This window comes from Perca flavescens, chromosome 10 (assembly GCF_004354835.1).
Source record: "Perca flavescens isolate YP-PL-M2 chromosome 10, PFLA_1.0, whole genome shotgun sequence".
NCBI lineage: Eukaryota > Metazoa > Chordata > Actinopteri > Perciformes > Percidae > Perca > Perca flavescens.
Window position 1 is genome coordinate 29,804,269 of NC_041340.1, and position 27,703 is coordinate 29,831,971.

Below are 27,703 nucleotides of genomic sequence, written 5' to 3' on the forward strand. Positions count from 1 at the left end.
AACATGCCCTGGATTTATTTCAGTTACCCGGCTCACCTAACAACCGCGGTCCCGCATAAGCTGTGTCACAACGGTGGTTAACAACTAGTTCAATAAACCCAGGGTTTCCCAATCAAGCGCATTCACATAAAAGAGGCGGTGTTTGTACAGAATGGCCAATCTCAAACATCTACCAGAATCGCATAATTTACATAAACTATAATTCTACAGAAATATGAAGAACACAGACATGGTTTTACAGTGGCTGCTTCCTAAAACAGGAAGAAAAGCTGGCAAAAAAATAGAAGACACTGTTATGCGGAAATTACAAGGTTTATCAATCTCACTTCCCCATCAGTCAGGCAAAAGAACTGACCATAATTACACTTGTGCTTTCCATAAACTGTCGTTGCTTTAGCCTTTTATTTCAGTTGCAACTAGGGATGTAAGGATTACCGGTGTAATGCTAACCCATGGTACAAATGTTGATAACAATAACCAGTTTCATTAGAGATGCACCGAATATATTTTCTAGGCCGATTTCCGATTTTTCATTTGAGTTTGACCAGCAGATACCGATTTTAGCCAATTCCGATTTCATTTTTTCTAACCACTTTACAGCACACACACAAATATTTATTTTCTATCTTTTCTTTAATAGAAAATTTTACATAGAAAATTTTTTGAACAGATAATCGATCGCTATAAAATAGAACTATAAATTACTCCTAATGTGGGAAATTAACACATTTAAAGTGCAATGTTATGGAAGAACCACTTCCTTCTTTTCACATCCAATATCCAACTAAAACAAAAAACAGTTTTATATATTCAGCAAACTAAACTTCTGTATGTATGAAAACAGGTAATGGCAATAAAATAATATATAAATAACAAATTAAAAATAAATATAGCCTTAATGCAGTATAAAGATATTTCTCAAAACACACACATGCATCCCCACTAATCTGGAAAGTGTTTTAAACAGTAACGTTAATACAGCATGTCTGAGGAATACAGCGTCTCTTTTAATTTTTTTTTGACAGTGTCTCCTACAGCGGCCAGCGGGCGTCAGAGGCAGAGGCACCACAGCGTTTGCCAACATTAGCTTCTTGTCTCATCTGGGGTCTGATAAACCATAAATTCATCAAAATCAGTGTGCCCAACGCTATTTTCCAATAAACTGCTCGGTCACATTTCACGGACCCGCGTGAGTGCGGTTTTCATGTTCCAGTTTTTCCGCCTCAGAGGAAAGAGAGAGCGGCTGACTGTTCACCTGAGATCAGTAGAGCAGACGGCTCTGCAGAGCCGTGTATAATTACAATTTTATGAAATTTCATAAACAGCTGATTGAGCGGCAGTGCGCCGCTGCTACATGCATATAGCGGAAATCCTGCATGTGCACGTGTGGTGCTGATGTTGCGCGATGTTAATCATGCGGCGCCCGAGTGAATTTGACCGGCATAAAATCGGCATATGTCAGACTGACCGGCAGGTCGCCGTCATGGCCAATGACGTGGAAATCTGCCAATTCCGGTCACCGGCATCTCTAGTTTTCATTTAAAATATCATTATTATCACGGTGGATTACCACAGTGTGAAAACCGCGTGTTCCCAGCTTCACCAGAGTCTCCTGAAGTTGCCGCACGGACGCACTGCAACACAGTCTTCAACTGTCCAATTTTGGTGAGCTTGTGCAAATTGTAGCCTAATTTTCCTAATTTTAGTGGAGATGAGTGGTACTTGGTGGGGTCTTCTGCTGGTGTAGCCCATTCACCTCAAGGTGGTGCTACATACCATGGCTGTAACGAGTGGTTATTTGAGTCAAAGTTGATGTTCTATCAGCTGGAATCAGTTGGCCCATTCTCCTCTGACCTCCAGCATCAACAAGGCATTTTCGCCCACAGAACTGCCGCAGACTGGATGTTTTTCCTTTTTCAGACCATTCTTTCTAAACCCTAGAAATTTTTGCATGTGAAAATCCCAGTAACTGAGCAGATTGTGAAATACTCAGACCTGCCCGTCTGGCACCAACAACCAGTTTTTAATTTTAACCATTATTGATTAATGATTTTAACCATTTGCTTAAAGATTGTTTAAAACCTCCATAAAATGCTGTTCCTTCCTCTTAGACTCTTAAAGACTAGAGAGGGACAGCTGAAGCCATGAACTCTTAGCCTAGAAGCTTTATTTTGGAGAGACACTAGCCTCTCATTTGTTTAACTTTTTAGCAGACAAAGTGGAGAAGGCCACAAAACCATGTCTCCTTCTGCCTCCTGAGATAAACTGGTGTTTAGGCTAATATCGAGAACAGAGGGGAAGGTGAGGATGGTTTGACTTTTCATGATGTCCTCTTTTCAACTATGGCCAGGCTAAAAGATAAAGTGAGAGGGGTGGCTAAAGAGAGGTTTTGACTATAGGATGATGTGATGTTTAGATTTTAGTTTAGAAATGCTCATTCATTTCTGTACCTGTGAATCTGTATTCTCATATTTTGCAAAATATAATAAATGCTCAAAGACCAGATTTTCTTTATTCATATTCATTTTTATCATTGATATTTACTAAACTCTGCTGCTGCAAGAAATTTCCATCACAGATTGGTGTTGTCTGAGCAGGACGGTTGCGAACAGCGGCACGGAGGACTCCGTGGGCCTGGAGTCTTGCACACCAAGAGATCAACGATCAGCCTGCCTCTATACCTTGATTATAAAAACATTTTCAGAGATAAGGGGCCAGGACCGCGGAGGACTCCAAACTGTTTTTTCCCACTCCGTAAAACGAACAGGAAGAGATTTCTGGCAGCACGGGTAAGATCCATACACCGATTCAATTGGATTGTAAAATCAATATTTTGGACAAATATTCCAAAAAATGACATGCAAAAATCATTAGTATTGTGTTAACAAACAAATGAAACTAATTCTGACTTTTGAGACTGAGTATTTTCTTTTTCTTTTGGTAACAAAAATATAACTGAGGTTATGAATGACATCTTTTGGCAGACACGGACATATTTATGATTGAATTCTCATATAGTGATAAGACAATTGATTGACAGACAGGACCTGTGAGAGAACTGGCAGAACAGTAGGCAAGGCCTAAAGAATTAATCTACGAAACTGATGTTTCCTGATTAAAAGAGGCGGACTGCAGAGTAAATAAAATAACTATTTAAGAGATTTTGACTGCAGGGTCGCACCGGGTTTTTCATACAAGTTTCCCAAGCAAAAACAAATAGTCTATACTCTAAATGAGTGCTGGACCCTTTAAGGACAACCTGCAGGACTGTCTGGGTCGTAACGTTACTCTAAAAAGAGCCTCTTGATTATTTAGAGACAGACTGCAACAAGGCAAAACATACTAAATGGGTCAAGTTATTTGACTATTAAGTTGATTTCGTCCGCAGTGCTGTACACGGGTTTTCACGTAAGTTTCCCGAACAAATAACCTCGCGGTGTGGTGACGATCACATCGACCAAGACATAGTATACTATAAAGTCCAAGAATCAATTATGGGAAACGAAATTTCCCGTTCCAGTGATGCAACTGGACCCATAGTGGGAGAAATGACTCATAAATATGGACTGGATTGTTTGCGGTGTCTATCTCATTGGTCTAAAAGATTTGGCTTTCCGCCAAATGGTTTCCTGAGTGTAGCGAAGCTGAGGATGCTAAAATTAGATCTACAGACAGAGGAGAAAAAATTTAAGGGGAAGAAAACAATTAAAACAGAGGTTTTAGAACAAATTGAGGATAACAAGGCATGTTTTAATGTGTGGATGAAAGAAGCTGATAACAGAGAGAGAAAGCAGTTACAGAAACAGATGACACTTTTGAGCATGACTGATACTAACAAAACGAGATGAACATTGTCACTGACATTTTCGCCTCTCTATCCGAGTTTGAAAACCGTTGATCCGGTCTTGGACATCCCACCCGTTCCCAATCCCCGCCGCACGAAAGAAGAAGAGAGCAGCCACGGTTCCGACGACCCGACAGACGAGAGGCGATCGGGCATGGGAACAATTCATCTCACTCCTCCGCCGCACTGATGCAGCCGCGACCGCTGGATTGCCAGTATTCCAAGGCCTCACAGAGGAAACTGATGAGGACGGAGATGAAGCTGATGCATTTCCGATGATTCAAGTCCCTACACAAGGAGGGGGAATAGGCCTGGTGTATAGGGCCTGGACTGAATTGGACATTAGACAAGCGACAAGCCACATTCCCCCGTGCAAAAACTCTGGTGCACAATTTACCATGGCCCTTCAGGCATTCATTGAGACTTTTCTGCCCACTGTTCCAGAAATACGACGTCTTCTGATGGTAAACCTGGGGCCTATGGACTATGCAAAGATCCGACACCTTCTCCCCGAAGACCCGACCGATGATCCAATCCTCCGCCATCCACATCTCACAAATGGAGCAAATGATGACTACAATGACCTGCTGGAGGAGCTCTTCACCGGCCTAGAGACCGTGTTTCCAGACAGAATTGACATGACACAAGCAGCATAAAGGCGAGACGGTGGAGGACTTCCAGCACCGATTGCCTGAGACTTTTGATAGACACAGCGGCATTGCTCGCACAACTGCTGCCGGAGCAGTGGTTGAACTTTGGGAAGCTCATTTCAAAAACGTGTTTTTGAATGGGCTGCTCCCTGACATTAGAGCTGAAGTGGACAAAACCTGCATTGGACTGCCCGATTCAGCCCTGACGGAGATTGTTAGACATGCTAGACATGCTGAGAAAATCCTGACCAGCACAAGAGAAAAGACGGAGAAGAAAAGACAACAGAACAGTGATGCTGCACAGTTAACCCTCATAAAAACTGTGGCAGCAATGTCTCAAGAAAGAAGAAGTGCGGGCAGAGGAAAAGGCAAAGGCAGAGGAAGAGGAAAAGGCAGAGGAAGCAGAGGCAGGGGCCGGGACAACACATGGGTAGTGGACGAAGACACTTGCTACAACTGTGGCGAGAAAGGGCATTGGGCCTACGAATGTCCCCGCCCCAAAAAGGACTCGTCTAAGGGACAGCGCAACGACCCTCAGCAGTTTGCAGATTGACAGGCGGTGGGGGATGGAAAGAGTGGTGGAATGGACGGACTGGATGACACGAGTGCGCCTGTTAAGGAGGGTAACATGCACACACACAAAGATACACATGCTTGCAATGAAGACATGCTTTCCTGCAACCACAAACACCTACACCACCCCCAAACAATAGGCAAAACATATTAGATGCAATACAGCATATAGAACAGAAGGAATTAGCAGAGAAAATGCCTACTTATGCTATGTATTCATCAGATCTGTATAAAAAACTGCCTACAACAGTGTTGACAATACAGAGGAGGGAAATAGAATTCTTGGTTGATTCAGGGGCTACAAATTCGGTTTTGAAAAAATCATTGTTTCCTAAACAAAAACTTTCTGGTAGAGTAATTCTTTCTAGAAGTGCGAGTGGTATGGTATTGCCAGAAGAATTTACTGCTCCAATGACTTGTGTGCACACAGATCCTACAGATCCAGACCCAGATAGAAGAGCAAAATGCTCATTTTTGCTCTCACCTGTGTGCCCGGTAAATTTGATGGGAAGAGATCTAATGTGTGTTTTTGGTATAGGGGTAATTCCTACCCCCACTGGCCTTAGGGTTGTGCGTTTTGATAAAAATCATCTTTTTCCTGACATGTTTTTGTTAAAATCGAAAAGCTCACACTCTTTCACATATCTATGGGACATTAACCTTTGTCAGGCTATCGACCTCCTGACAGAAGCACAACAACTAGTATCACCTTTAGCAGTGCTGAGAACACCACAACAAATGCATTGTATCTCTCATGTCTCCCCAAGTCCAGATGAAGAATATGTTGACAAATTCCTTGACCAGTCCAAGGACGAGCTCGAGTTGTCTTACGTCTACTGGCACACGCACACATGCGCAGTGATGGTAGCCTTGACTGATAAACAGAAAAAGTTTTCAGAATTTCTAACTCTGTGGCTCATATTCTTCTATCTTTGTCTCCCACAGACCAGGGGACAGACCCAGGACACTTTGTCATGACCTGTGAGAAACTGACTGACTGGACTGACACGGCTGACGACTGTATTTCATATTCTCCCTCAACAGGAAATTATAGAAAACTTTTATCATGGCGCGTGCCTTGTATCCGCAGTATCTATATATTGAGTGAAACTGCACCTACAACGGACACATTTTTGCACGGTAAAAATGACATTTTACCTACTGACGTCTCACCACTTTTAGCTAAAGTGCCAACACACCTTTGGGCGACACATAACTATGACGTGGGGTTGATTAAAAACTGTCAACCTGTCGTCATAATACCACGTTCGGACTACAGACCACAGAAACATCAGTATCCGTTAAAACAGGAAGCTATTAATGGAATCCGACCCGTTTTTAACTCCTTATTGCCTACAGGAGTTATAATTCCGTGTCCAGATTCTCCTGTAAGAACACTGATTTTTCCGGTAAAGAAAATACGGCCAAAAGGCATTCCGACGGAATGGCGTTTTGTTCAGGACTTGAAAGCTGTCAATGCAGCTGTTCATGCACGCGCACCAAATGTGCCAAATCCATACACAATCCTAAAGGGAATTAAAAGTAATGCTAAATGGTTCTCTGTTGTTGATTTGTATAATGCTTTTTTCAGTGTCCCGGTGGACAAAGACAGTCAGTTCTGGTTCGCTTTCCTGTTTGATGGAAAACCATACACTTTCACACGCCTTTGTCAGGGATACACTGAATCTCCGACCATCTACAATGACGCACTGCGCGACAGCCTAGAGAGCTTCACACCGAACCTAGGTTCAAGTCTGCTGCAGTACGTAGACGACATTTTGATTGGAAGCTCAACACAAGAGCTGTGTGAGCAAGACACGATTGCGCTATTGTGTCATCTTGCAACTGAGGGACACAAAGCCAGTCTTAAGAAATTGCAATTTGTAAAACAAGAGGTCCACTTCCTGGGACATGACATTTCTGGGTCAGGGAAAACCTTGTCACCTTAGCGACATTCCCTACCAAAACCGTTGACAAAAAAACAAATGATGTCATTTTTAGGAATGTGTTCCTACTGTCGTGTTTTCATCCCAAATTACGCGGAACTTGTTCAAACTTTAGGGGACGGGATACACGGTAAGGGACTGACTGCACACAATTTGATAACCTGGACTGTTGAGGCTGAGCAGGCCTTTGTAGATCTTAAAAAGGCCTTTCAAAGTCCTCCAACCTTAGGTTTGCCTAACCCAAATCTTCATTTCACTCAGACAGTGGATGAACGCGTAGGATGCATGACGTCTGTTCTCCTGCAGCCGCATGGAGACAGGTTAAGACCAGTGGCCTATTTCTCTGCAAAACTCGATCCAGTTGCAGCAGACCTTCCGATTTGTCTCAGGGCTGTAGCAGCTGCTGAAAGGGCCTTGTCATCACGTGACATAGTAGGATATGCTCCACTCACACTGCTAGTCCCACATGCTGTCTCTTTGATCCTACTTGAACAAAAGGCTTCACATTTGTCTGCAGCACGATACCTACGTTATCACACAGTACTTCTTGACATGCCTAACGTAACAGTTAAACGTTGTACTGTGCTTAACCCTGCTTCTCTTATGCCTACACCAGAGGAGGGAGAACCGCATGACTGTTTGGCAGAGCTGGCACAAACATGCACACCTCGCCCAGATCTTTCGGATACTCCCTTGGAGAATCCAGACCTCATTTTGTATGTAGATGGGTCAGCCTCGCGCTGCCATGTAATTGGTTGATTAGATATTTGCATTAACAAGAAATTTAACAGGCGTTCCTAATAATCCTTTAGGTGAGTGTATTATCACCTTGATAATATTGCTGTTGCTGTGTTTCTTATTGCATAGCTGAGTGCAGCCACGTGTTGATATTCAGGTAGTGTTAGGGCAATTTGCTAGCAAGGCGCAATCACCAGTAAACAGACTAGCGCTGTGGAGCCATGTGTTTAGCTATTAAAAGGTGTATTACAATGTTTGCTCCGTTATGGATATGTGTGTTGTAATAGATGTGGCTTATTCTCAGTTTGTGTTACTGAGCAATATGTTACATTTATGTTATTACAGAGAAATTAATGTAATTCTTAGTATTGTTTCTTGTTATATGCTAGTGGCTATAACATTTAGTTTTGGTAAATAATGTTTATAGTAAGTCAGATGCTTATTAATGTGCATTATTATTTGTTTATATTTCAGAACCACATCCAACTTCTCATTTAACGTCAAATACAACTTCCTAGTTAACTTCATGTTCGAGTTGTAAATAAATCTTCCTGCATCTCAAAGTCAGACATCTCTGTTTCAAGTTCTTACCAGACAACCTACAGCAAGCCAGTGTTTCAGTAGCCAGTTTTCAATAGTTTTTACAAGCCTATTGTCTATATTTTTGTAATATAATAAACACTGTTACATTTTTTGAAACTATTTCAGCTTATGTAGGCCTATCAGTGCTTTCTGAACATATTGAACACTTTTAAAAATACCTTAATAATACAGAAAACCATGAAAATTGTGGTCACTATAACCGTGAGGTTAAATTTTCATACAGTTACATCCCTAGTTGCAACCTGCAGTGGTAAGCGATCGTGAGAACAAATAAAAAATATAAAAACCGATGTGCGCATAGTCAACACACAGCTCAAGAAGCCGACAAATAGCCTATACGTAATTCCCTCCGCTGAAAATCTATATCTTTCATAACAATACCCATCAGGGAATGTTAACGGGGTTGTCTGTCTCTAAATGTTTTAACTTTTATGAGCGCACCATGCTCCACCGGATCTTCTAAGAAGGGTGATGCCGTTATCAATCGAGTATAGATTGGTCAGTAGGCGGTGCTTTTTTTTTTTACAGTTGATCTCTAATCTCCAAAACAACCTTCTCCCGAGCAGGTTAGGTGTTCAGCATAAGTTACCACGGCCCGTCGTGATACACAAAACTCTGGGTTGAACCTGAAGTTACATTGTTAACGCAAAATCTTGCTTCGTAGTACAGGCCTCTGGGAGCATGTCCTGTGTATGACTTGGTCCAAATAGTAAATACAAGTAACCCAGATGCTTACTCCAACATCATCAAGGTGGTTAAGCTGTCTCTTACACTGCCTTTAAGCAGTGCAGCTTGTGAGAGGGGATTCTCACATCTCAACATAATAAAAACCAAGTACAGATCTCGTCTGTCACATGCTCATCTCTCAGCCCTGATGCACATTCACCTGTCAAAGCAGACCACAGAGACATTTGACCCAAAGCATACTGTTGACCTGTGGATGGAGACAGCTAATTGGAGGCTCAACCAAGGACAGGGAGGTGCATCTGCAGCATCTTCATCATCTACCATACAGGAAACTGAAGCAGAGGACAGTGGTGGCAACACTGAGGAGGACAGTGAGGAAGACTGCACTTATTAAGACCACACTACATATGGGGTGAGTACCAAACACCATCTCCTGGTACTCAACGGAGTAACTCACTGAAAAAGTTATGTGCACCCCTGACAAAGCAGTTGTGGATGCAGAATTTCTGTTGCACACAGCCTTTCTCGTCAGTGCAGTACATTACATTTTCAGAGAGCACAATAACTAATCCAAGAAGGAAAAAAAGGTGTTTGATGTGGCCATTCAAGAGCCCTATAAGATTGGCCTCAATGTTTTGCTCAATACAGCTGCCTCTGATGAAGATGCATAATTGGATCTCTTTTGCCTCAATGCATGGTTTGAATCTAAAACAATACATTTTATTGTGTGTGACATTGGTTATATTAAGCTGTAAGGTTATAACTGTGAACGTAGCAGTACAGTGTGTACCAGATGCCAAATTTTTAAAATGGGTTTGATAAACCCTGGAGGAGACTACAGACCAGAGCCAGGACATGCTGGTAGGACAACATCTCCCAGCTGCCTAAGGAGCTCTTCCTCCAGGAAGAGTTGGAAGAGGCTGCTCCCATGATGACAAGCTTCTCTACTCTCCTGATATTTCTAACTGTATCCGGTTGTGTTCTGTGTTTTTCCATACCTCTTGAGGTCTTCAGGCTTCCCCCATCCCCCAATGAAGAGTTTGGTGAGGAGCAGCCTTCTGTAAAATACATCAAGTCGGCTCAAACCCATGGACCAGCACCTGGCATCTACACAGAGAGACAGACAAAACAAGACATGACAATGACTGGAGACATAACAGAGGGTGAATTTGCCAGTGATTTTTCCTGTTTACTGTAACGTTAACATAGTTAAATATTGTAACTCCAGATTGTAGGAGTATAGGCATAGCCCTCTAAGGGTTGTTGCTATTGGGTTTATCCCTCGTGCATGCGCAGTCATGAAGATTTCTTTCGCGCCCTTGTGCCCTGCACGGGCCTCTCTTACATCCACAGTTACTGTATAATACAGCTGCAAGACCAGAATATCAGAATTTTTTTTCAGCCAACATTGGTGAAGCAGGTAGCTGGGATCTTAAGCCTGGTTCAGACGGCAGGATAATTAGGCCGATTTTAGCCCCGATTCACCCCTCCCAACAATCCTAAGGATGCTCCGATTATCGTAAAATAATCTGATCAGATATTCCTGCCGTGTGTGGTGTGTTAAGACTGCTCTCGTCTGCTCGGAAGGACGTCGGGACCGCTCCGATCTCAAATCGGGGATATCCAACATGTTGGATTTTTTGGGCCCGATTTCTCCTCGTGTGTGGTGTCCCCCGGGGACAAACGAGCACGCAGCCTGTGTAAAATAAATAAAGTCGATGGGCATAACTAAATCCACAACTGCAGTCCACCAGAGTACATGGAAATGAATATATGAACAGTAATTCAACGGTAATTAATCTGTAATACATAACATTTCAATGAGAAAAAACTAATCACCTCCATATCATGATGTAGCAAGTATAGTCCATGCTCGCGTTGTCTTCTTTGACTGTCGCCTTTTCTTTTGATAACGTTTTTTTTCCGGTTAAAAACAAACTACAAACTATCGCCACGGCATCCTCTTCGTCCGCAATGATTGTTTACTCTGAAGTCACGTTTGATCTTGAGGGATTTTGCGAGATTTCCCGTCTGACCTGGGAATGCTCGGGAGTCAAATCGGTTTGTGTGTGATGGGTTGATTTTGCCGTGTGCTGCGCACCACACACTGTACGACCAAAACTGTTAGACCCGTGATTTTTCATCACCGTGTGTGGGGTCTCTCAGGATTGGAAAATCGGCCAACAATTTTAAAATCGTCCCGCTATGCCTATACTCCTACAATCTGGAGTTACAAAACGTAACTATCATTCTATTTCCTATCCGCTTCGCCCTCTAAGAGCTGTTGCTATTGGGTTAGGGGGGAAGCTGATGTAGTCAATGCCACCTGAGATACCAAGGTCCACAAGCAGATAGCATAGGATAGCTCCTATTTCTACTCACTGTACAGGTTTTTATGTAGGCCTATCAAAATTTATTTTGTTTTGCTAAAAACCTGATCTCTCCATGACTAGCCTTTTTCAGCGTTGTGAGGCCCTGCCGCATGGATTTTGAAGGTGATCCATAATTAAAGATTAATATCATCATTAATTATTGCAAGGCGCAATCCTCACAGGCACTCTGGTGCAAGAGGATGGAGACGACGGCATACCAGATGTAACAGATCTATGACTTAAGATCTGTACATTCATTGACAGCATACTGGCTCACACAGTAGGCTCTGCTGTTACAGATCAAAATACCTGATTTAACCTAGGTCTGGGCGATATGGCTGAAAACTGTATGACGATATCAGTGTTTCATATCGGTCAATATCGATAATTATTGATATTTTTTATGACCTATTTAAAATAAGGACCAGGAGAAAAATATATTAAATTTAAACATTTTTATTTTAAACTTAACATTCCTCTGATTATAATCCCCTCAGTTATAAAAGCAGAAATGTCAACACAACCATGGAAAACACTCAAATAATTAAAATGTAAACATAGGTCTAAAATCACAATGAACAACAATTATCTCTTAAAATTAAGGTGCAAAATTAAAGAATAAGTAAGAAATGCGTAATAAAGTGTAATAAAATGGTGCAAAAATGTTAAATATAAGAAACCTGAAAAGAACTATTTTCTGCAGGTTTAGTGCTAGGTTGGTAACCTGGCTTCTGGACAGTGCTAAGCATGTCTGCCTTCGTTATTTCTTTGTAGCGTTTAGTAAGGCGCTGATGCGGAGTACCTCTCCATGGTGGTCTGCTGTTTGTGCCGTGTAGCATCTGCAGATGTTGTTGGACGTTGCTGGCGAATACGGCTGTGCTCGAAAGTGTGAGCGCAGCTAAAGTGGTAAAACAAGTTTATGGTAGTACCAGTGTTGGTGGGGACGACGGTCTGACGACATTGGTCTGTCTACTGTCAGACTTATAAAATCCCCCAAAACTGCCATACTGACTTTGTTTTATCAACTTCCTCGCTGCGGCACTCACTTTCCACTTATCACTCCACGCTGGTTCTGTTATTGAAGAACACGAGACAGCGACGTGGCGCAACCAAACTTGATACTGTTACATGATTGGCTGCTAGAGTGTCACTCCCTACGTTGCTAGGTTACCAGAGAGTGAGTGCCATTCATGCAACCAAACTTGCTTCACAACCTCTAGTTTCTTCTGATTAAGAAAAACAAGTTATCGAACGTTTTATCGACCGCATTTTCTATTGATATTGATTACGTGTCTATCGCGAGACATATCGTTATCGTTTTATCGCCCAGCCCTAATTTAACCACAGGGTGGAGCTGTTGCCTAAACAGTGCAACGAGACACCCTAACCTCTCCAAGCGCTCCCGTTCAGCAGGCAGGGCAACAGCCATTGGCTTATCAATGGGGGGTGGGAGACCACACAGTCAAGCTGTGACAGTGTGTCACTGTGCCATGACAGCTGCTATGGTGTCCCCGCCAGTAGTTGTACCAGAGTCTGGAACCAGGATGAGCTTGTGTTTTCTGGTGCCACTAGAATGGCCACCAGGCTCTCCTCCTGTATGTGAGCCAGGAGACGAGGAATCAGATGGATCGGGGGGAAAGCATAGAGAACAGTCTCGTGCCTTCATAGAGAACAACAATGTGCACTGTGCATTCTCTCGTGAGGCTAACATATCCACTTTCCCAAACCTGTTCCATAGCAACTGAACGAGAGTGGGATTCAACTTCCGCTCATTGTGAGAGGAACCCCCGCCACATCAGGTCTGCCACGCGGTTTAATACCCCCCAGTGTTTCCGCTGCATTTCCTTTCCCTACTCTCCTCCGTCTCTCTGTCACTTAAGGTGAGGGTTAGCTGCCTGGAAGGAGACGTTGGAGGCTTAATACACCATAGTTTTTTTCTTACCACGGTGAAGAAGCAACGTATCATGGCGATTAACCACAATCCCCTTACGAGAGTAGCGTAAGTTGGAACGAGAATGGCAGGGTGCCTTAGGTAAAGTGAATGGCATTAGCCCCGAAAAACGTTGGCTTAAACCTTACAACATATGTTGCAGCCATAGACTGTATAAAAAGATTGCAGCACAGTGTTTCCATTTCAGCTCAATGTAAGAGTCTTTACGGTGTTTTGTTGTCATTTACGGTTGCGCTGCTTTCTCTCTCTTCATTGATCTATTCCACAGTAAGTTAAGAAAGCTCTATTGTCAATAAAGTAAAAAAAGAAAAGTTTGCCAAAAAGGACAAATGCAGACACTTCGCAGCACAGCGGTCTAGCAGCTGAGCAGACAGAGAGCAGAAAGGGCGACTCGGCAGTTGTTAACTTGTTGCTCTCTCTACCAATATAAGCTACTATGTTTTAGGCTACAAAACGTGAACACAGGCTGAACCGTGTGACAAACTACATAATTGTCTTAACAATAATAGGAGTACAAACAGCGTGCACCTTTTAAGTTAATTAATTTAGCCAATTGTATTAACCTTAATTGTCAGGTCATATGAGACCTTCGTAACAGGCTGCAAGGAGAGCACCTGCCTGCCTGAGGTTCTCCATCAATGGGTCGAGCCCAAAGGAATTTAACAACAAGAGGACATCAGAACCGTTTTTCTCAAAGCCCAGGTAAATTTCATGTCCAAATTCAGGGTGCAAAGTTTGTCAATAGGGATGTAGGAAGAGTAAGAATATAATACTTCTGTATCTGTGTCTCTTTGTTTCAACAGGCAGCAGCAATGGCTGCCCATCAAGAGCCTGGTTCTCAGGGGCGTCGGACTGGGGGTAAAACCGATACTGATTACCAGGGCCCTTGAAAAGTCTGTAATATATTTTTATTTCACCTGGATATTTTCATTTCCTAATTAAATTTCATAATGCATGTCAGATGAAATGTAAAGTTAGTGTATTGGCTGAATAACTTGGTTGATTGACTGACTAAATTTTGTATACAGAAAAAGACTAAGGTCTCACCCACCCCTTGCTAATGCGCCAAATGGTTTAGTCCATCTGCACGCTTGAGCGTCTGGTGGAGCGCAAACTTTTGCTGTAGAAATGTCTTTCTCAAAGAAAGTCAAATCATGCTACCAAAAAAGAAAAGAAAGACAGGAGAAGGAGAGAAAACTAAATGAGGGGAAACAATTGGTAACTGACTTCTTTTCAAAGAAAGGTGAGCACAAACTAAAAAATGAAATCCATGGTGCTAAACTGCTTGAATATCTCCGTGACTGTTAGTGCTGAAAACAAACTGAGACAACCCATATAAAGAGCAGAACATACACTTTCAAATAATAATTTGGTTATACATGTAATCTGAGGTAAAGGCTAAATAAACAAACTACACTAGCAATGCTGTTTGCATATAACACACCATTGTAATAGCCTAATTTAAAACAGGTTTCATTTTTAAATTAATAGGCTATAATGTCTATAATTAGCAATATGTTGAGGAACATGGGGGCCCATCAGGACTGCCTATACATAGGGCCCAGGGTCTGGTGCTACGCCCCTGCTGGTTCTGTCTGAGGTTTCTGCCTGTTTAAAGAAGTTTTTCCTCCCCACTGTCGCACTAAATGTTTGCTCTTGGGGGGAACTGTAAGGTCTCTGTAAATTATAGAGTGTGGTCTAGATGTACTATATCTGTAAAGTGTTCTGAGATAACTTCTTTTATGATATGACACTATAAATACAATTGAATTTAATATATCGTTTTTGTCCACCAGGGCAAGTTGTCTGTTCAATCGTCAGACAGTGAGCAGGATTACCTTTAATCTTTTGTGCTGCAAGTAAAGTATATTTGTTATTTATTTTCACTTTAGGACATGTCAGGTATCATCCAGTAGAAACCCTTTTAATAGTTGTTAATTTTGTTTATCTGCGGAAATCTAGATCAATGGCCTGAGAAATAAAAAAAAAATGTATAATAGACTGGGTTTAAGTGATGCTTTTGACTTAAGCTACAAATCATCTTTCCTTTGCGCCTCACAAAAAAAGTCTAATAACGTAAAAATGAAAGGCCATGCTTCAGTATGAGGTTTTCATCCTTTGACACAACAGTGTGTTTCACAAATTTAGTATCAAACTAACTAGTTTCAACGTATCGTTTAGTGTGGACTTTACACCCTAACTTAAGAGAGAAGTTGAAAGAGCTAAGTAGTGCAACAGGCTGCTTGTGCCTAACGTTACAGCTCTACAGCGGCTGGTTAACGCTAGTAACGCTAAAAACATATATGATCTTGTGATCAAACTCATGCAATAAAAGCGTCTTAAAGCTAATGACACTATAGCACACATCAGCTCTGAGACAGGCTATAAAACATTTGTTTGCATGCTGTCCGAAGTTGAATTTTTTGAGCTAGCTAAATGAGCTAACTTAGCCTTTAGCATTTATGTATTCAGACGACGTAGACGGTTAACAGAAACAGTGACGTTACCTCAGACTGTACACAGATGTTTGTTATCCTTGTTGTAGATTTATTGGCACTGCTAGCTAGCTAACAGCTAACCGTTACCGTCCCCAGAGCCGGTTAAGAACCAAACCAAAAATCCTCTATACTATGCAACATTTGTCATCCCACTTTCGTTCCTGGCAATATCCGCCCTGCGTAGCAGCCCGATTGGTTGAGGTTAGGCATTGACCGAGTAAAGGTCAGGATAGCCCATTGGTCAGGACCTGAACAAATCGGATTCCGCTACCTCGCGCAAGCATGGAAACCTGGCCAATCCTAGCACTTGAATAGAACGTAGGGCGGGTCTTCTTCTTCTTCTTGGAGGCGGGTATGGCTGCAGCCTGGAGTGTCCCATAGTAGGCTCGTTCGAGATGAACTGCGCCTCGCCTGTAAAGTAGACGAGAGCAGGCGGCAGCAGCCGGGGGCGGTGACAAAAGTCCGCTCTCAAGTCGGACAGTTTTCCAGCTGATTCCAGCAGCATTCAGGCTGAACAGGAAGTGACACACAATGTGGTCCATTCCGATTTAATAAAATGTTATCAGACCCATATATCAGCTCCTACAGTCTCTAGTTGATTTTATTATGACAGAGTAGCTGTCAAAATTCTCTACATGCGATCTGTTGCTGATTTTAATCAACAACAGACTGTAGATGATCCGTAATCTGAACAGATTTAGTCTCTCTGACTTCTAAATGTAACTATCAGCCTCACAACATGTGTTCTGAACAGAATAAGCTTTTAAATCAGACAAATCGCAGTTCTGCGGCCGCCTTGGTCTCGTGAGATTATCGTTGCCCACGTGTGCATGACGTCAGAGCAAGTCGGGATCAAGTCGGACACAAATCTAACCGGCATGCATTGGGCGGCGATCGCCGGTGATCGATTCTGCGCAGATCTGGCTCATCTGGCGCAGATCTGGCTTATCTCGTATGAGCCAGATCTGGCGTATGAGCCAGATGGCGCCATCGGAGGTTCGAGTTCTGAAGCGAAGCTTACCCCCTTGGATAAAGTCGGACACAAATCTAACTGGCATGCATTGGGCGCCGATCGCCAGTGATCGATTCTGCGCAGATCTCGAACGAGCCGGATGTCAAGCCGTCCCGTCTCGTCTCATGCTGAGGCTGTCCAACGGTAAATTCTGAGGGTCAAAAATACGAAATCGCGAATTATTTTCCAGATAGAGTCACCGGAGTCACGGGTAAATTCGTGACCACGTTTGTTGCAATCAATTGAAAACGTTTAAACTGTTAAAGTAACAATTTTAGCCAAAGATATAGTTTGCGGATTTCCGGATGTTATTGTTGTGTCCCTGATGTTAACGTACATTTGATGAAACCTGCATCAGCGTTGGTTATTTTTTTTGGGTTATTTTATGGTTGGAATATTAGCTAACGGAGCAATTTATGGTTGCAGACGTTGATGATTTCTTTCTGTGATTTTCCTTAAACGTACAATATGTAACTTTCTGCCGCTAGGGGTTGTGATGGAAATTTCTTGCAGCAGCAGAGTTTAGTAAATATCACTGATAAAAATGAAAACAAATAAAGACTGTTTGAGAATTAAACCAAAATCTGGTCTTTGAGCATTTATTATATTTTGCAAAATATGAGAATACAGATTCACAGGTACACGCACAACTGAATGAGCATTTTTAAACTAAAATCTAAACATCACATCATCATATAGTCAAAACCTCTCTTAAGCCACCCCTCTCACTTTATCTTTTAGCCTGGCCATAGTTGAAAAGAGGACATCATGAAAAGTCAAACCATCCTCACCTTCCCCTCTGCTCTCTGTTCTCGATATTAGCCTAAACAACAGTTTATCTCAGGAGGCAGAAGGAGACATGGTTTTGTGGCCTTCTCCACTTTGTCTGCTAAAAACTTAAACAAATGAGAGGCTAGTGTCTTACTAAATAAAGCTTCTAGGCTAAGAGTTCATGGCTTCAGCTGTCCCTCTCTAGTCTTTAAGAGTCTAAGAGGAAGGAACAGCATTCTATGGAGGTTTTAAACAATCTTTAAGCAAATGGTTAAAACCATTAATCAATAATGGTTAAAATAAAAATTGCCACCACAGTCCACCCTTTTGATTACAAAATAATCACAAAAAATAAATTTTACCTTTAAAGATTCAATCTTATGGATATAATTGTCTATTGCTGAAATGCTGTTTTTGAAAGAGGTACAAAAAAAAACCTTTTTAATAGTAGCAAGATTTCACGTCTAAGTAAAAATCATTAAAACATATTTTTAATCAGTCTCACACAGTATCAGAAACGGTGTCCAGGACCTCATCATCGTACCTGGACATAAGAAACAAGTCAGAGGACTCAGTATTCTGAAGTGCCTGATACTGTATCATGTTTACCATGAAGATGGAGGAGACCATTTTCTTGACAAGTGGGATTATGCATACACAGATCAGGAAACCAAACATCAAAGTTATTAGTGGTGCAACAAATCTAGCTAACCAAGCCTTCCATCCCCCTTGAAAAACCCAGGCCCACCAGTCCCATCCTGCATAGTGTTCTGGGACGTCCTGTGCTTTGAGATTAGTCAAAAGTAGTTTCAAGTGGTGAATGGTGTCAGTGAGGTTTCCTGAAATGTCTGGGATGAATGTGCAGCAGTGTGTTCCTATGATGTGACAAAGGCCCCCCTGTGTTGCTAGCAATAGGTCCAATCCCATCTGATGTTGCATTAGCATGTTTCTCATAGCTCGCATAACAGGAGGAAATTCTCCAAACCCTGAAATCATCATAACAGTCAAATTCTCAAGACTTTCCTGAAACTGATCAATATTATGTGCATTTTTCACTGTCCCATACCAAGGAAAGAATCCTGCTGCAAATTTAGTTCCTGGGCTGGTAACCTCTCGCTTTTCTCTAGTAGAAACATCAGATGTGAGCACGTACATGGGATAGTGGTGAGTTGTATGCACAAGGGAAGTCATAACTGTAATGGCAGGTGTCAAAAATATCATACTACATCTTCCTGCCCTGTTTGTGTTCACAATACTAATGATTCTTGCATGTAATTTTTTGGAATATCTGTCCAAAATATTGATTTTACAATCCAATTGAATCTGTGTATGGATCTTACCCGTGCTGCCAGAAATCTCTTCCTGTTCGTTTTACGGAGTGGAAAAACAGCTTGGAGTCCTCCGCGGTCCTGGCCCCTTCTCTCTGAAAATGTTTTTATAATCGAGGTATAGAGGCAGGCTGATCGTTGATCTCCTGGTGTGCAATACTCCAGGCCCACGGAGTCCTCCGTGCCGCTGTTCGCAACCGTCCTGCTTTAGACAATGCCAATCTGTGATGGAAATTTCTTGCAGCAGCAGAGTTTAGTAAATATCAATGATAAAAATTAAAACGAATAAAGAATGTTTGAGAATTAAACCAAAATCTGGTCTTTGAGCATTTATTATATTTTGCAAAATATGAGAATATAGATTCACAGGTACAACTGAATGAGCATTTCTAAACTAAAATCTAAACATCACATCATCATATAGTCAAAACCTCTCTTAAGCCACCCCTCTCACTTTATCTTTTAGCCTGGCCATAGTTGAAAAGAGGACATCATGAAAAGTCAAACCATCCTCACCTTCCCCTCTGCTCTCTGTTCTCAATATTAGCCTAAACAACAGTTTATCTCAGGAGGCAGAAGGAGACATGGTTTTGTGGCCTTCTCCACTTTGTCTGCTAAAAAGTTAAACAAATGAGAGGCTAGTGTCTTACTAAATAAAGCTTCTAGGCTAAGAGTTCATGGCTGCAGCTGTCCCTCTCTAGTCTTTAAGAGTCTAAGAGGAAGGAACAGCATTCTATGGAGGTTTTAAACAATCTTTAAGCAAATGGTTAAAACCATTAATCAATAATGGTTAAAATAAAATTTGCCACCACAGGGTCTCTCAACCAAAACAAAGGACGGTAAAACTGGACTTTTGATGACGTTGGGAAGTTGCGTGGAATTATGGGAGTTTTTAGTGTTAAACACCTTCGCTGCCGGTTAGAATGCATCAGTTCACAGACGAGTTTACCCATTCAAGTTTATTCACGTTACGTTTAGTAACGTTTATTCATGTTATTGTAATAAAATAGCTGCAGTTTCCCCAACATAATTAGGTTTTTCTTGATTATATTTTTATTTGTAGCAGACCAGTTAGCTAGTGAGCCAGCAAGCTAACAGTAGCCAGCAGCTAAAACACAAAATATTTCACATATCAATGTCACCTTTTGGATGGTTTCAACACCGGGGCGGACGGGGTTTGTTGTAACGTTAGCTAGCTACTAAACGAGTCTGAGAGACGGGTGTGGGTGGGGATTGTCGGGGAAATCTCCGCGACAGCGAGCCAGGACGTTCGATGCCTGTTGTGCAGCAGCAGAACATCTCTCAGCTGCCCGGAATTATCTCCCCTTCGCTTTTCAGTAATCTTAACTTTTCGTTTTGGTGCTTAACCCACCTTTTGTCGGGTTAATTTAGCTAACTGTCAGGGTCCCACTGTCACCTGCATTCACTCCTCCCTCTCATTCTCCAGCACTCACTCCTCCCTCGTCACTCACGCCGATCAGACGCTCCCAGTCCCCTCAGTACTAATTACACACACCTGAACCTCATCAAGCCACATCCTCAGTTCACCACCTGCAGCTAATGAACAACCACCTACATAAGCAGCACAGACACACACGCACTTTGTCTAGTCTCGTTTCTACACGACGCTCTGACTCACTCACGTTAAGCCTAGTTTATCCAAGTTTGCCTTACCAGTACTTCGTATCCTGTTGTCTGCTGCTGCTCTAAACCTGCCTGCTCAGCTACCAGATTCCTGCCTGTTGCTTCCTGCTCTTTGTTGAATCATTGTTAATAAAGATCTGCTTCACTACTCCAGTCTGTCTCCTGGTCATCCTTGACAGAAGACTAGACCAAGATGCAAGATCCAACAGAGCCCGCGGTGGATTCTGTTCACGATCCATTCACGGAGCTCGTACAGGCGGTTCAGTTCAATCTCTCCTGCCTTCTCCGCCTGTTAATCCGCCCACCGTGCCTGAAGAGATCCTCCGCTCAGCACAGAGACATTTGCTTCCGCAAACACCGGCTTCCTCGGCTACAGCTGCTGCCGCAGCTTCGAGTCCCATCGCCCGACCAGCGACATTCACTGGAGAGATGGAGGACTGCAGTGGATTTCTGCTCCAGGTGTCGCTGTATTTCCAGATGCAACCCACCTGTTTAACAACAACACGGCCCGAGTGGCCGTTGTGATCTCCCTGCTGTCAGGCCGTGCTCTCCAGTGGTCCCAGTCGTTATGGAACTCTAACTCCCGGTTGGTGACATCTTTGTCGGCTTTCATTCAACACTTCAAGGAAGTGTTTGGGCAGGTGCCGGCAAACCTTACCGTGCATGACCAACTTTACCGGCTTTGCCAGGGAGGATCGTCTGTGAGTACATATGCTCTCCAGTTTCGTACTTTAGCGGCTGCTAGTGGTTGGAACGAGACTGCCCTCATAACGGCATTCAGACATGGTCTCCACCTTGATGTTCGTCAGCTAGTAGTGGTGTATGATGACACCATGGGACTGGAAAACCTCATACAAAAGACTGTACGTGTGGCTTAACGCTTGTCTGCCTGTGAACCCTCTGCCACGGCCGTTTCCTCTCCTCCTTCAGTGTCGCCTAGCAGTATTCCAGCCGCTGAACCTATGCAAGTCAATTCTGCTCGCCTGTCACCTGCTGAGCGTCAGCGCCGCCTAGGGCTCAGGCTCTTTCTGTACTGTGGAGGGGAAAAACACTTCATTAGAGACTGCCCTATCCGTCCCCAGCGCCCAGCGGTGAGTGCCATTCAACTCCCTCCACTCCTGTACAAGTATTGACTACACGTATCTGTGTCACAGCGCATGCCCTCATCAACTCAGGCTCAGCGGGAAATTTCATCTCCATTCCCCTCCTCCAGACGTTAGGGGTCAACAAACGTCGGAGCCCGCAGGTTTTGGAAATTCACACCATCCAAGGCAAGCCGCTAGGAAAGGGTCGGATTCGCTATGTCTCCCCTACACTGACGCTCCGGGTAGGCAGTTTGCACTCTCAAAAACTCACCTTCATTGTTCTAGAAGACTCCACAGCCGAAATCATCCTGGGAAGGCCATGGCTAGTGCAACATCAACCTACCATCGACTGGACAACTGGAGAGGTTCTACAATGGGGAGAGGACTGTATTCATGCATGCGTAACACCGCTACAGAGGAACTCAATTCAATTCAATTTTATTTATAGTATCAAATCATAACAGAGTTATCTCGAGACACTTTACAGATAGAGTAGGTCTAGAACACACTCTATAATTTACAAAGCCCCAACAATTACAGTAATTCCCTCAAGAGCAAGCATTATAAATGGCTATTGCGACAGTGGCGAGGAAAAACTCCGTCTTGGGAAGAAACCTCAGCAGACCCAGACTCTTGGTAGGCGGTGTTTGACGGGGCCGGTTGGGGGTGTGAAGGCGATAATAGTCGCATTGAAGATAGTGGAACAGTGACTTTGAAGGTAGTCGTTGTAGTTCATGTCACAGCAGGACGTTGCGGGATGAAACGTGGCGCTGCAGAGCATGGGTGGGTGTAGCAGACGCAGCAGGACGCGGCCGGGCGTTGAAGGGAATCGCAGAGCTATGCTAAGAAGAAACATAAGGACTCCGGGGAGTAAATTTCCCAGAGCTAGGTTAGTAACAAGCAGTTCCGGGACAGGATGCATACAAAAGGAAACAAATGAAAACATTAATGAGAGGCTGTACTGGCCTGCCCCCCTCTACTCACACTATATTATTGATTATATGATCAATAAATCTGATGACTACGAAGAGAAGCAGGTGGGCCGGGTTAGGCGGACGCTGCAACTCCTCACTCCACTATAGACCCATATCTAACCTAAATATAAGCTTTATCAAAGAGGAGAGTTTTCAGTTTACTCTTAAATGAGGCAATGGTGTCTGCCCCCCGAACCCAGACTGGGAGCTGGTTCCACAGGAAAGGAGCCTGGTAGCTGAAGGCTCTGGCTCCCATTCTACTTTTGGAGACTCTAGGAACCACAAGTAACTCTGCATTCTGGGAGCGCAGTGCTCTAGTGGGACAATAAGGTACTAAGAGCTGTTCTAGATAGGATGGTGCTTGACCATTTAGGGCTTTGTAGGTCAGGAGAAGGACTTTAAAGTCAATCCTGTATTTTACAGGAAGCCAATGCAGAGAAGCTAAAACAGGAGAAATATGATCTCTTTTCTTAGTTCTCGTCAGAACACGTGCTGCAGCATTCTGGATCAGCTGGAGAGTCTTAAGGGACTTATTTGAGCAACCTGACAGTAGGGAGTTACAATAGTCCAGCCTGGAAGTAACGAATGCATGGACCAGTTTTTCAGCATCGTTTTGAGACAGGATATTCCTAATTTTGGCAATATTACGAAGATGAAAAAAGGCTGTTCTCGATGATTGTTTTAGATGGGCGTTAAAGGATATATCCTGATCAAAAATAACTCCTAGATTTCTGACAGTAGTGCTGGAGGCTAGGACAACACCATCCAGAGTAGCTATATCTGTAGATAATGAAGTTCGGAGGTGTTTAGGGCCCAGCACAATAACAGTTTTGTTACAGTTTAACATCAGAAAATTATAGGTCATCCAGGATTTTATATCTTTAATACATGCTTGAAGTTTAGCTAACTGACTTGTTTCGTCTGGTTTGATTGACAAGTATAATTGGGTGTCGTCCGCATAGCAGTGATAGTTAATTGAGTGTTTCCTAATGATATTACCAAGAGGAAGCATATACAAGGAGAACAAAACTGGTCCAAGCACCGAGCCCTGTGGAACGCCATGCATAACCCTTGTGTACTTAGAAGATTTATCATTAACATTAACAAATTGAGATCGATCAGAAAAATAAGACTTAAACCAGCTTAGTGCAATTCCTTTAATTCCGACTAAGTGTTCCAATCTCTGTAACAGGATTGTATGGTCAATAGTGTCAATAGCAGCACTAAGATCTAATAAAACAAGTATGGAGACAAGTCCTTTGTCTGCAGCAGTTAGAACGTCGTTAGTAATTTTCACCAGTGCCGTCTCTGTGCTATGGTGCTTTCTAAATCCTGATTGAAAGTCTTCAAATAAGCTGTTGCTATGGAGAAAATCACATAACTGATTAGCAACTACTTTCTCAAGTTAGCAACTACTTTCTCAAGGATCTTGGAGAGAAAGGGAAGGTTAGATATAGGTCTATAGTTTGCTAAGACCTCAGGATCGAGGGTGGGTTTTTTCAGAAGAGGTCTTATCACGGCTACTTTAAATGACTGCGGTACATAACCTGTTAAATATCACATATATGTAATCTCGTTGGGATGGGGTCTAAGAGACAGGTAGATGGCTTTGCTGAGGATACCTTTACCATTAGTTGTTGAAGGTCTATAGGATAAAAACAGTCTAAGTAAATGTCAGGTGTAGTCGTTCTTTCTAGCAGTCCTGCGTTGAAAGGTGAACCATTAGAAGTTGAGGGCAAAAGGTGATGAATTTTATTTCTAATTGTTGTAATTTTATCATTAAAGAAGCTCATGAAGTCATCACTGCTCAGAGCTAGAGGAATAGATGGCTCAGTAGAGCTGTGACTATCTGTCAGCCTGGCTACAGTGCTGAAAAGAAACCTTGGGTTGTTCTTGTTTTCTTCCATTAATGATGAGTAATAGTCTGATCTGGCATGTCTGAGGGCCGTCCTATAGGTTTTCAAACTGTCTTGCCAGTCCAAACGAGACTTCCATTTTGATGGAGCGCCATTTACTTTCAAGTTTTCGCGAGTTTTGCTTTAATTTACGAGTTTGGGAGTTATACCAAGGTGCTAGTTTCCTTTGCTTCATCTTCTTCTTTTTTAGTGGAGCAACAGAGTCTAAAGTAGTCCATAGGCAGGCCGTAACACCATCTACACAATTGTCGATTTGAGAGGGACTTAAGTTTACATACAGGTCCCCTGTTGTATTAAAACAAGGTAATGAGTGTAGTGATGTTGGAATGTCTTCCTTAAATTTAGCTATAGCACTGTCCGATAGGCCTCTAGTATAGAAGCTTGTCCGATAGGCCTCTAGTATAGAAGCTTTTATCTAATGTCGTATAATCGGGTATGAAGAATTCGAAAGTAATTAAGAAGTGGTCTGATAATAAAGGATTTTGCGGGAATACTAATACATCTTCAATTTTGATACCATATGCCAGCACGAGATCGAGGGTGTGGTCAAAACAGTGTGTGGCCTCATGCACACTCTGACTGAAGCCAATAGAATCTAGAACTGAGTTGAAAGCAGTAGTAAGGCTATTGCTGTCAACGTCCACATGGATATTAAAATCACCAACAATAAGTACTTTGTCTGATTTAAGTACTACACATGATAAAAATTCAGAATACGGACCTGGAGATCGGTAGACAACAACAAATATAATTGGCTGTACTGATTTCCGTGTTGGATGTTGAAGATTAAGAACAAGACTTTAAAAAGGGTTATAATTTAGTTTGGGTTTAGGGTTAATTAACAGGCTTGAATCAAATATGGCTGCAACTCCCGCTCCTCGGCCTGAGCCTCTAGGAATTTGAGTATTAATATGACTGGGAGGAGTCGCTTCATTTAGACTAACATATTCTTCATGGCCCAGCCAGGTTTCAGTAAGACAGAATAAATCAATTTGATTATCAGATATCAATTCATTTACTAGTACTGCTTTAGAAGACAGAGATCTAACATTCACTAATCCACATCTAATTTTCCTATCCTTTTCTATCATTGCAGTTATAATTGGAATAGTACTAGTACTACATGTTACTGGAATAGCACTAATACCACACGTTACTGGAATAATAATAGTACTACTTGTTATCCTGCAGAAAAAATTTTCAGAATCATCCACTTGTATAGTGTTATCAGGATCAATACCTGGGGGACATGAATCTGTGATATCTCCTCCAAAATCTCCTTCTTCATCCACAAGCAATGGACCCCGGTTTCCCGTCTGTTCCACCACCATCGAGAGCCCCGATGTTCTTCATCAAGTGGACCTTCCCGTTGTTTACAAAGACTTCGAGGACGTGTTCAGTAAACAACTGGCTCCTAAGTTGCCTCCACATCGGCCCTGGGACTGTGCGGTTGACCTGAACCCTGGAGCCATCGTCCCTAAGGGACGGGTCTATCCCCTCTCCATCCCAGGACAGAAAGCCATGGAGGAATATGTGAAGGAGGCCCTTCAGCAGCAGTTCATTCGCCCATCCACATCTCCTGCCGCTTCCAGTTTCTTTTTTGTGGCCAAAAAGGATGGAGGTTTGAGACCATGCATTGACTACAGATCCCTTAACTCCCAAATCATAAAGTTCAGATATCCCCTTCCTCTGGTTCCGGCGGCCCTGGATCAGCTGCGGGGAGCCTGCATCTTCACGAAGTTGGATTTACAAAGCGCCTACAACCCGATCCGCATCCGTCGAGGTGACGAATGGACGACAGCCTTTGTCACCCCCTCTGGACATTAGGAGTATCAGGTCATGCCTTTTGGACTGGCTAATGCTCCAGCTGTATTCCAGGGATTCATGAATGAGGTCTTTCGGGAATTCCTCAACCGCTTTGTCGTGGTCTACATTGATGACATCCTCATCTATTCCTCTTTTCTCTCTGAACACCAACTACACGTCCGTCAAGTGCTGAAGAAGCTCAGAGAGAACGACCTGTATCTGAAGCTGGAGAAATGTGAGTTCCACACCCCATCTGTGCAGTTTCTGGGTTACGTCCTCGACCAACACGGGGTCCAGATGGACCAAAAGAAAGTGGACACCATCCGTCATTGGCCTCTTCCCTCCACCATCAAGGACCTCCAGCGGTTTCTGGGATTTGCCAACTTTTAAAGACGTTTCATCCTCGGCTACAGTGACATCAGTGCTCCTCTGACCTCGGCCCTCAGGGGGCAGCCCAAATCCCTGTCCCTGACTCAGGAGGCCATCACCGCCTTTGCTCGTCTCAAGGATGCCTTCATAACCGCTCCCATCCTGGCTCATCCTAACCCGGACCTGCCCTTTGTTGTTGAGGTTGACGCGTCCTCCACTGGGGCGGGAGCGGTACTGTCACAACGGCAAGGAACGCCTCCCAGACTCCATCCCTGTGCCTTCTTCTCCAAGAAGCTGTCTACAGCAGAACAGAATTACGTCATCGGAAACCGGGAACTACTGGCTATCAAACTGGCCCTTGAGGAGTGGAGACATTGGTTAGAGGGAGCCAATCACCAGTTCAAGGTCATAACAGATCATCGCAACCTGGAATACATCAGAGAGGCAAAACGATTGAATCCTCGCCAGGCCCGTTGGGCTCTCTTCTTCACTCGCTTTGACTTCCACATCAACTATAGACCAGGCAGTAAGAATGGCAAGGCTGATGCCCTCTCCCGTCTCCATCAATCAACAGCTGAGGATCTCCAACCCGAACCCATCATACCTCCTGCTGATCGTCAATCCTATCGTCTGGGACATCGACGAACAGATCACCCAGGCAAACCTTCACCTTCCCGCTCCGCCAGGAGGTCCCGAAGGGGTGGTCTTCGTTCCTCCTCATTTCCGTACCATCCTGCTGGACTCAGCCCACACCGTTCCGGGTTCGGGACATCTGGGTAGGAAGCGTACCCTCTCCCTCCTCCGCCAACGGTACTGGTGGCCCACCATCTCTCAGGATGTGTCCCGTTATGTTTCCGGCTGTTCGGTTTGTGCCATAACAAACACCCCCAGAAATCTCCCAGAAGGCAAGCTCATGCCCCTTCCTGTTCCTCGACG

The 27,703-nt window shown here is 43.3% G+C and overlaps 1 protein-coding gene across 2 annotated transcripts in view; it reads right to left on the reverse strand.

Moving 5' to 3' along the window:
* The window catches only part of abhd18 (abhydrolase domain containing 18), a 64,401-nt gene extending 48,291 nt beyond the window's left edge, over positions 1-16,110 (reverse strand). Inside the window, exons 1-2 of one of the 2 annotated variants that reach the window (XM_028589256.1) lie at positions 15,872-16,110; positions 10,040-10,148 (exon numbers count right to left, since the gene is read on the reverse strand). In XM_028589256.1, the coding sequence (XP_028445057.1) occupies positions 10,040-10,131 (92 nt within the window). In that variant the 5' untranslated portion in view covers positions 10,132-10,148; positions 15,872-16,110. The remainder of the gene's footprint in view (positions 1-10,039; positions 10,149-15,871) is intronic. The other variant, XM_028589255.1, reaches the window with a different exon arrangement.
* Between the last annotated feature and the right edge of the window lie 11,593 nt (positions 16,111-27,703).